Source organism: Echinops telfairi, unplaced genomic scaffold, assembly GCF_000313985.2.
Source record: "Echinops telfairi isolate 266 unplaced genomic scaffold, ASM31398v2 ScPeMD7_7424;HRSCAF=8462, whole genome shotgun sequence".
Lineage (NCBI taxonomy): Eukaryota > Metazoa > Chordata > Mammalia > Afrosoricida > Tenrecidae > Echinops > Echinops telfairi.
The window spans coordinates 93,799,148-93,810,027 of NW_022111324.1; the positions used below are offsets into that span (position 1 = coordinate 93,799,148).

The 10,880-nt window shown below is 42.3% G+C and overlaps 1 protein-coding gene across 1 annotated transcript in view; it reads left to right on the forward strand.

The window, feature by feature from the left end:
* Positions 1-71: 71 nt before the first annotated feature.
* The window catches only part of LOC101640303 (synaptonemal complex protein 2-like), a 48,496-nt gene continuing 37,687 nt past the window's right edge, over positions 72-10,880 (forward strand). The window contains exons 1-8 of the mRNA XM_045298217.1: positions 72-80; positions 1,847-1,909; positions 5,115-5,252; positions 5,342-5,461; positions 8,004-8,108; positions 8,562-8,586; positions 9,908-9,993; positions 10,089-10,177. Coding sequence (XP_045154152.1) covers positions 72-80; positions 1,847-1,909; positions 5,115-5,252; positions 5,342-5,461; positions 8,004-8,108; positions 8,562-8,586; positions 9,908-9,993; positions 10,089-10,177 — 635 coding nt within the window. The remainder of the gene's footprint in view (positions 81-1,846; positions 1,910-5,114; positions 5,253-5,341; positions 5,462-8,003; positions 8,109-8,561; positions 8,587-9,907; positions 9,994-10,088; positions 10,178-10,880) is intronic.

Here is a 10,880-nt window from a genome sequence, read left to right on the forward strand (position 1 = left end):
GCGCTGCGCAGCGGCGGCAGCCTCCGTGGCCGGCGTGGCCGTGCGGTCGGCGTGGGGCCGGGAGCAGCGGCATGTCCACGGTGAGGGACACCGGAAGGCCTCTAGCCCCTGGGGCTCCATGGAGCCTTCGCTTTTGGAATGTGTTGGCGGCTGCTAGTTCGGGGACAACATGGCAGAATAGAAACCTCCGGCCCTCGCTAATAGAGCGCTAGTGGGGAGGAAACGGGAGTCGTGAGAGATTTGTTTGCAAGTGACACTGGGTGTTTCCCAACCCCTTTTATGCGGTTTGTAAGAAGCAAGTGCAGGGAACCAGGGCCCCACATCTCGGGCTGTTGTTAGTTGTCAGCGAGTGGGCCGGCTCGAGGGGTTTCCGCAGGGTTCCTTGACCTGCCCTCCCAGGTGCCGCTGGGCGGATTGCCGCTGCCGACCGTTTTTGTCACCCAGGAACCCCTTTTTGTGGTCTTAGTGCGCGGGTTTCCAATAAAACCCACTGCCAGGCAGTGGATCTGATTCAAAGGAAGCCATAGAGTAGAATGGTCCCTTTGGGTTCCTGAGACTGTCAATCTCTATGGCTGCAGACAGCCTCACCATTCTCCAGTGGAGGGGCTTGAATCAATGCCAAATAATTTACTGCATCACGAAAGTGCTCTTTCCTCGCCCAGGGTTGGAACCGAACACCCAAAGCGCCCCTGGACCGGAGGATTTAGTTCCCACCAAAGTTCCTGGTCTTCATAATTCGTTTAACTGAGTAATTCGCTACTGAAAAAATAAATCACGCCGGATTTGAACCTATGCATTCACCCTAGCCATCATTTTTACCAATAACTATAATATTGTGAAACTCTTTGAGATTTAAGAATTTTGGCCAAATCCATATAGATGTAGAATTGTTAGCCCAAACTAGATTAAAAATAAAACCCCCAAAACACTCTTTAAGGGAGGGTTTTGAAGATTGCGTATTTTCCAGTGAATTGTTGGGTTGAAGGGAAGAGGAGATGCTGTTATTTAATGTAGCATCATTTATGGGGGAAGCCACGATGGTTGAACACTTGTGATTGTTCTTGTGGGGTTTGTTTTTAGATGTTAAATTTCAGTATAGGTACATTTAAAGGTTATATAAGTCAGGAACATAATGTTTAAATGGTTAGGCTTTGAAATAAGTTTTTTACTTAACTTTATTTTACAAGCCTTCTTTCTGAAAAAGTTTACTCAAAACCTTTTCTTTTTTTCCTTCATAGCTATAGAAAAGCACGTTTGTTTTGTGTGGCCATTTATTCTGATGGTGTTTGCTTTTAGTGTTGTTTTTAAACAATTTTCCTGGCATATAATTCATGTATTATACAATTCAACGGTTTAAGTATATTAAAGTTGAGCAATCATCACCACAATCAATTGTAGAACATTTTCCTCATTTTTAAAAATTCAAATGCATTTTATTGAAAATACTATCATGCAGTCTTTTCATTAATTCTGTTGGTCCTTCTTTCCTCAATGGACTGAATTAACATTTTCTTTTCTTATACCCATTATTTAGTAGTTTCCCACTACCCCCAATCTCCCTTGCCTTATATTAATATTAATCTAGTTATTATCTCTATGGATTGCCTATCCTGGATTTCATATACAGTAAATCATTCTTGTGATGGTTTATATAATTTTCATAATGATGTGAAAGAAGCGTGGCTAAAGTTTGAAAAAATACTGATTTTTCACTTAAACCTGTAGATCAGTGACATGAGCAAACAAAACCCTTTGTTCATGAAAAACAAACTTATTTCCTTTGACTTATTTTTTAGTTGAAAATGCATTTAAAATATTTTAAAACATATTTTTCAATTTTATGCAGAAAAAACATCCTTTGTCATCTGTCACAGAATATGAAAGTGGGAGATTCCAAGATGTTTTCTGGGTAAAGTTAAATTTATTTTCTGTGTTTTTTTGCGTGTGCTCTTTACAAAGGATATTTTAACTTGTCTAGTTAACCTATTTTGATTTTACCAACAGTTTCTCTTTTCATAGCCCAGTGTGCCAAAGAGCAAAACACAATGGCTGTGATCCCTTACCTACAACAATATGTAAATTCCTCATCCATGGGTCTGTGGTCCCTGAGCTCACCATAGCACGCTGACTTTAAGGCTGGTGGAGTCCTGTGTTTCCTGGGTAGCTAAATTGCTCAAGCCAGAAGGAATCATCTTTGCCTCCATCTCTTTCTCTCACCTCCCACATCCCAATCATGTCCATTTTAACCTGAGTTATCTTACCAGCATTCTAGGCTAGGCTAGGTTGTACCAAGCCTTATTCTAGGTGGAGGTAGACAGCCCTGAACAAAACAATGAACAATCCTGCCCTCCCAGTTTACAGCCTAGCAGAGCAAGATGAAGAAAGGGGTGAACAAAAAGTACACGGGGTGGGGTGAGGGGGCGGGGGTTGTGGGTTGGGGGGGGGGGTTTCAAAATGAAAGAAAGGTACTAAAGGGAAATGGAATTTTTTAGGAAATTTTGAAGCCCCCTCAGTACTGTAAGGTATGAAAGGAAATAGCACAGTATTGTGATGGAGAGTAATGGGGGTGGGGTGGGGTGTGTATGTGATGCTAGACTCATAATCTGCTTTAGATCCCCAAAGCAAACCTGCCCTGAAGATGGTTATTATTTGCAGGACCCTATATAAGGATTTCAAGGCTTACTTTTGGAACATTTTGCAACATTATGCATCATTTTCCTTCAGTGGGTGGGGGTGGAGAGGTGGTAAGTGGTTACTGGTGGGTTTGAAATTCTGATCACGTGTGGTCAGTTTAGTGTTAACCAGGGCAGCTGGAAACAGAGAGGTTAGACTTTGAGGGTAGTGGGAAGTCCCTGCAAAATTCTAGGCAGGTGTGAAGCTTGAGTTTCTGGCCCGGTAGCCTATGAATCTCCACTGGGTGGTTTCATGAGCGCCTTTAACCTTTCCCAGCCTTGTATATCTGAACTCCCAAACAAAGAACCAAGCCGCTCAGCGTGGTGGTGTAATTTGCATGAGAACATCTTCACAATACTTCACAGGTTTGCCTCCCCGGCGGGCGCCTTAGGCTCCCTTTACGGAAACTGCAGAAAGGGAAACATTCTGCTGAATGAAGTAATGTCAAACGTTTTCCCATTTAAATAAACAGGAATGGAATGGCTCCTTAGGCACGTTTGCATGTAGATCTGAACAAGACTTTTATTTAAAAAAGAAATACATATTTTAAAAAACACATTAGTTTTGTACAAGAAAAAGTCAAAAGCTATTGCTATTAGGGCTCCCGTTCATATGCGCCTGGGCTTATTCCAGACGGGATGCGCTGAAACATGCCGGTGGGGCTAGGAGATGGCTGTGGCACGCTCTCTGATAGACTGGCTTTAGCCTTATGGGGGTGTCCTCACGAAAAGTCCAATCAAAACTGCCTTCCCAGGGAATTTGCTGGGGCTCAGAAGGTTGTGGTGGCTTGTTTAGGATTCCCAAGGGGGCATATCTGATAGATTTCCTCAAAGAACAGACTTTTCACAGGGGGCACTTATTAAGGGAGAAAAAAAATTTTCTTAATAGTTTTATTAGGGGCTCATACGACTCATCACAATCCATACATACATCAATTGTGTAAAGCACATTTGTACATTCATTGCCCTCGTCATTCTCAAAACATTTGCTCTCCTCTTAAGCCCCCAGCATCAGGTCCTCATTTTTTCCCTTCTCTCCCTTCTCCCCCCTCCCTCATGAGCCCTGGATAATTTATAAATTATTATTTTGTCATATCTTGACCTATCCGACGTCTCCCTTCACCCACTTTTCTGTTGTCCGCCCCCCAGGGAGGTCACATATAGATCCTTGTAATTGGTTCCCTCTTTCCAACCCACTCTAAGGGAGAAAATTTTGAGAGACAGAAAATTGCATTGGTGGTGGGAAAAAGCCAGGGAACTTGTGGCTGGGTAAATGTAGCCATCATGACAATGCAGCTGCTTGTCATTTGAGGGTAACAAGGGCTGCCCTACACAAGGTCAACTCTCCTGGTCTTGCCCTTTCAGGTTTCTGTTTGTTTCTGAAGTCAACATTTCAAAAGAACACAATCTGACACCCTCCAAGGATGCCCACACTGCCATTTTGAGGTGGTGTAAATTACAGAGGGCAGAACTCCATAGGGAGATGGAAACAGTGGCGCCTGAAAAAAATGCATAGACCTCAAAGGACAGGGGATAGGTTGCAACACAATAGTTCCACACTTTTATGCTTAGTTTCTTAAAAGTTTCTATGATTTTGTAGAAATAGCTTTATACTTTGCCCTTAGACTATCTTGGCTACTCTTCAGCGATAAGAGATTAGCTTCTTTATGATCTCATTTACTTGTTTGTTACCTATTTCTGTTATCTATAAATAGAAGTTTGGAATTCATTTTCTTTTATTCTGATCATTTGCCACTTAGTTAAGTGAACATTGGCTTGAATTTGTTTTGATGCTTTAGAATTTCCAACATTACTGGGGATCAAGTTGTTTTTCAACCTAGTGATATGTATAGCTAAAACACAGTTTTCTTACAACTCTTATCCTTAGCACGCATCACAATCACCTGGAAGACCCTCCTCCCCCCTCCCATCCCTTCAAAGTCCCAACAAGGTTCCAGCTGAATGTGATTGCTGGAATACCAGAGGCATTGCTGACAAGCAAGGAGATCCCAACTCATAGTGACCTCACAGGCCAGCAGCCCTGCACCATAGGGTTTCCACGGAGCTGGAGAAACTAGCCTCCTAAAGAAACCCACCAGGGCGGTTCTGTGCTGCCCCGTACAGTCGCTTTGAGGGTTATGTTTGGGAATCTTGACTGAAGTCTCATCTTCCTCCTCTTAACCGCCCACCTTTGGTCAGCAGCCCAGCTCTCCCTCCATCTGTCACCAGGGCTCCTGCTGGTGGCCAAGGAGCCACCTTTTGACAACTACGGTTTTCAGCCCCTGGAGACTTCAATCATTTGTAAATGATTATTTACAGTTTAAGCTATAGACCCGCATTTTTTACACACAGAATTATTTTGGCTAATGCTAATTGGTTAGGAATATTGCTATGAAATATCCTTGAGGAGAAAAGATAATTTGCAAACTATCACCTTTCTAGCTTCAAGCATGCATCACGGATGCATTCCTTGGTGGAGGATATCAGAAACTAAGAGAATATCTTCAACACAGAGAGAGCTATGTCCCTCAAAGTCATGATCACCTTCTCTTACACCAGCTCGACAAAACAATGAATAAGGCAAGTGCTTTGTTTAGATGTGGATGTGTGAGCAGAACACCCCCAGGCAATGACTTAGAGGGTTTAACTCCGTGTGGTCTCACGTCTAGGAACTGCATGGCAGGGAATTTCAGTGCGTGTCACTGTTGCTGAAATGCCTTCAGAGGTTCTTTGTGGATGGCCTCACAGAAGAGGAGCCTTTGCTAATTCTGCAGGGAGTGATCCCAAAGATAAGTGTCTGTCTAGTTTGTATGTCTTAGGGTAGAGAACTAAACCACACCAAACTTACTACGGTCGAGCTGATGCTCACTCGTAGCGACCCTCTAAGACAGGGTAGAACTGCGCCTGTGAGTTTCTGAGACTTGACTCTTTACGGGAGTAGAAAGCCCCATCTTTCCCCTGGGGAGCAGCTAGTGGTTTGGAACTGCTGACCTTGCAACTAGCAGCCCAACGTCTGATCCCTCTAACACCAGGACATCTACTAAATAAAGAACTAAAGTGTCTAGTTAAGTTTGGTATTTTCTGTTCTTTGAAATTAAATTAGAAAATTAATTGGTACTGATGCTGTTGCCTAGATAGAATAAAAAAAAATTTAAGTGATGTGATTTAGCATGTGATTCCTGATGTATGCGCTGGGCAGGACATTTTGGGTTGTGCAAGACAATCCGATGTGAGATGGGATCTCTTAAAAAGCACATGCTTTAAAAAATTTTTTTTTATTGGGGGCTCGTGCAATTCTCATCACAGTCCATACATACATTCATTGTGTCAAGCACATATGTACATTTGTTGCCCTCATCATTCTCAAAACATTTGCCTTCTACTTTAGGCTTAATATCGGCTGCTCATTTTCCCCCTCCCTTTCCACTCTCCCTTCCTCATGGACCCTCCATAATTCACAAATTATTGTAGTTTTGTCATAAGTTACACTGTCCGACGTCTCCCCCAGCCCTCTTCTCTGCTGTCCCTCCCCCAGGGAGCAGGCAATACGTAGATTCTTGTAATCGGTTCCCCCTTTTCACCCCCCATTCCCTTCACCCTCCAGGCATCTCCCCTCTCACCACTGGTCCTGAAGGAGTCATCTGTCCTGGATTCCCTGTGTTTCCAGTTGCTATCTGTACAATGTACATCCTCTGGTCTAGCCAGATTTGTCAGGTAGAAGTGGGATCATGATAGTGGGGGGGAGGAAGCATTTAAGAACTAGAGGAAGGTTATATGTTTCATCATTGCTACCCTGCACCCTGATTGGCTCGTTTCCTCCCCCACAACCCTTCAGTAAGGGGGTGTCCAGTTGCTTACCAATGGGCTTTGAGTCTCCACTTTGCACTCACCCACCTTTACAATGATATTTTTTCTTCTTTGATGCTTGATACCTGATCCCTTCGACAGCTCGTGGTCACACAGGCTGGTGTGCTTCTTCCATATGGGCTTTGTTGCTTCTGAGCCAGTTGGCCAAAAGCACATGTTTGTTAAGTTCTTTATTTAGTAGACGTCCTGTAGGGTATGTGCAGGTTTTTTCCCCCCTGCACGACCAGCCTCAGCAAAAAATTGGTCTAAATATATATAGCCTTTGCTTTATTGAGTCAGTACTTTCTAGGAGGGTTTATAGATGGGTTTTTAAAATCATTTTATTGGGGGCTTGTACAACTCATCACCATCCATCCATTGTGTCAAGCACATTTGTGTATTTGTCGTCATCATCATTCTCAAGGCATTTCCTTTCTACTTGAGCCCCTGGCATCAGGTCCTCATTCCCCGCCCCCGCCCCTCACGAACCCTTGATAATTTATAGATTATTATTTTTTCATGTCTTACACTGTACAGTGTCTCCCTTCACCGACTTTTCTGTTGTCCAGGGAGGGGGTTATATGTAGATCATTGTAATTGGTTCCCCCTTTCTCCCCTTAAGATGTTTGTTTTTTAAACCATACCCATTCATTGCGATTTACTATAAATTGGATATTCGGTCTTAGAAGAAAAATAAAATCTGCAGTTAGCTGGAAACTTTTGGCAACTGAATAGATGCATAAATAAACAGATAGACCTGAGACATGTTTATTAATAAGCAGCTAGCTTTGGTTAAGGAGCCTTGATGACGGAGAGGTTAATTATTGGTCTGCTAAACTTGAGGTTAGCAGTTTGAAACCAGCAGCTGTTTCTCAGGAGAAAGGTGATGTTTTCTACTCCTGTAAAGAGTTCAGGCCTTAGAAACCCACAGGGCCAGTTCTACTCTGTCCTACAGGGCCACCGTGAGTTAATTGGCTCGGTGGCAGTGAGTTTGAGCCTTGGCTAGTTTATTTTCTATTACTCTCAAATTACAAAAACTTCCCCTAGGTTAGCGAGGCTCATTGACTTCTTAAACCTTATTGTTAACCCTATGTGTGTCTGTGTCGAGCTGTGCTTCACTGGCTTTTCTCTGGCTGAGATTTTAGCAATAATCACCAGGCCTTTCTTCCAAGGTACCTCCAGCTTTTCAGTTAGCGGTTGAGCATGTTGATGGTTTGCACCACTAAGGACTCCAGGCATTACCCACTAACTCCTGGTCCTGCCTTAGTCTCTCAGACTTTCCAATACCTGAGCATTTGTTCATTTCAGTTTGTAGCTGCATGAACGCTACAGTCTAGAGTTCTCAAAAGGGGAGACCTCAGAGCCAGGTCTAATTGAAATGGTACGGAATGGAAAAGGGACCTTAAATATTATGATACTTCAGTGAGAGGTGACATTAGTTATTTCATAATATGCAGTTCCATCTCTGTTTCTCCCTTTATGTACATGGTTTCCTGGTTTGAAGAAACAGTGAGACTTCTGACCAAGGAAGACTTAACTTCCGATGCATCCCTGATTACAGCCACAAAGGACTTCCTAGAAACAGCTTTGGTAAGGGTGGGCATGGTCCCTTCATAGTGCAGATACTGTTGCAAATTTTCAGGAAACTTCGAGTTATTAAAACTTGGCTTCTTTCTAAAGGACTCCTATATTTTGTTATTAGACTAATACGTAAAATGGAAACAAAGATTGATTATAATTATAATCAATGATTATAATCCAATGTATATATATGTACATTGATAAACAGGAAGTTATATAGATAGAAATACATACCTTTAATATGCAACCAGTATAATTAATGTTATAGAAAAATGAGGTGATTTCTTTTCAAGCATACAAATTATGTAATTGAGGGTGATATGCTGATTAATAAGCTCTGAGGCTCAAGTAGACTTTCTCTAACTTCTATATGTAGAGGTTTCTGCCTGCTGGAGAATTGCCAGCATTACTGCTATGATTTATAATGCTCTTTTATAAACTTTACTTTTTTCTTTTTAATAGATTATTTCCAGGAATAGTTATAAAGGTAAGTATCTTAATTTGGCTACTTATAATTATTGTTTATAACATAATATTCTGATACAGAGAAAATAATATCTAAATGATAAGTAAAAGTAATTTGGGGTTAGGAATTATGATTTGGATTTATCGACCATCTTATGATTTTCATATTGTGATGATGAATGAGTTTTGCTCTAAAGAGTGTGTCATTTTTTTTGCCTGAAGTGCACTTTTATTTGGCTGCTCCTGTACTATCTAAAGGAGCCCTGTTGACATCATGGATTATGAGTTGGGCCACTAACACACCAGGTCAGCAGTTTGAGACCACTAGCCGCTTACCTGGGAGAAAGATGAGGCTTTTTACGTTCATAAAGAGTTGTCTTGGAAACCCACGGGGACAGTTCTACCCTGTCCTGTAGATTCACTGTGAGTCAAAACCGACTCCATGGTGAGTTTGGTTTGGTTTTCTCACCATCTGAAGGGACCCTGGTGTCAGAGTGGGTCATGGGTTGGGGCTGCTAACCTGAAAGTCCGCAGTTCAAACCCACTAGCTGGAGAATGAGTTACAGCCTCAGAAATCCAAAGGGTGAGTTCTACTCTGCCCTGCAGGGGCGCCATGGAGTTGACTCGGTGACAGTGAGTCCTTTGACTTTCTTCCACTCAGCTGCGAGGAGTGCGTTTGCCATTCCACGCCAGCGAGTGGAGTGGCTGCTGACTTAACTTGTAGCCGAGGAAATGCCTTTCTCTGTCGCTCAGACAATGGAAAAGGTACAATATCAGAAGTTGATGGTTCTGTTTAATGTAGTTCAAGTTAAAGGTAACTGAATTATGTTATAGACTTACAGAGAAACAACGTGTCATTTCAGAAATGGAGGCCATCTTAAAATGGATAGAGCCTTCTCAGATGATACTTCTTGTTTTGTCCTTTTGAAAACTCTTTATCAAACACTTTCTGCTTCTCTAACTCTAAGGCTGTGCAAATTTAAAGTGAAAAAATATATAATCCATTTTTAATAAACTATAAGAAGCACATGAAAACAACAGGTAATTGTGTAGCAAGTGCCTTTTGCACACTGCTCAGTCCATGCAGAAAAAAGGCCTTTGCTTGGTCTATGGTAATCATAGGAAATAGTCACACTTTGTATAGACTGCTTGTCTCTTCAGTGGATATCTGTGTAATGCCAGTATATTGTGACTCGGAGCTGTACATTGTCCCTTATTCAGACTATCATTTCTGAAACACTGACCGTCCCTGTGACTCTTCTGGGCATTGCCTCCTCTTGCTGGGTTAGAAGAATGTTGTTCTTTTTAGCAAAATATTTAATATTCAAAAATTTTTTTCCCAGGGAGAATTCAGATGTTGGATGCCTTTGTATTTAGTTTAGGATTCCTGGTGACAGAAAAGCTTCTAAATCACTCAATTGGGCAGGAGGTAAGTTGGGACCAGTCAGAAAACAGTTGCTCTGGAAACTTCGAGAAAGTCCGTCTTGTTTTCTCACTGTGAACGCCTCTTCCTTCCCATTAAAGGCTTTGAGGACGCTGAACTGCATTTTGGAGACTGTGCCTTGGGCAGAGAGGAAGAAACTTCATTTGCTGGAAGGCCCATGTCTTTTTATGTAAGTGATCTTCAACTCGATTCTGGGATATGGCGAGGACAGCATTCCTCATCACCGCAAATAGCTTGTTCTCCTTAAAGCTGGTTACTTCTGTGCTCCCTCCGACAAGTGCTTTGTGTACCTACTGGGCATCCGGCGATGCACCGGGCAGCGGAGAGGGACTAAGGGGATGACAGGTAGATTTTGCCACGGTCTTTTTCACGAGCATGGATTTTGGCATTAAATTTGTAAGGAGACACTTGCTTTCAGGCCACAGGTAACTCTCTCATTGTGAAGATGAACGATTTGATCAGTGAGTTGATGTAGAAAGTGATTTGATTGTAGGTGGTGATTTGATGGTCAAAGGGTAAGAGCTTGTATTCTCCAGCCACACCGTTAGCTGTCCAAAACGAACTCTGCTCCTTTCCAGTTGTGCGAGTGATAACAGAAACAGCTTCACCTCTGGAACCTCAGTTTGCGTGCCTGTCAGCTATATTAATGACTTAATAGAGTTATTATGAAATGTAGGTAAACTAGGATGTTATCTAAAGTGATTAGGGGATAACCGTGGAGAGGGTCAGCACTCACCAACCATTAGAAATACCAATAGGACACGGACTTGGTTGTTTTTTTTAAGCAAGGCCTCTGTTCCCTAGAGCAGTGGTTCTCAACCTTCCTAATGCCACAGTTCTTCATGTTGTGACCCCAACCATAAAATTATTTT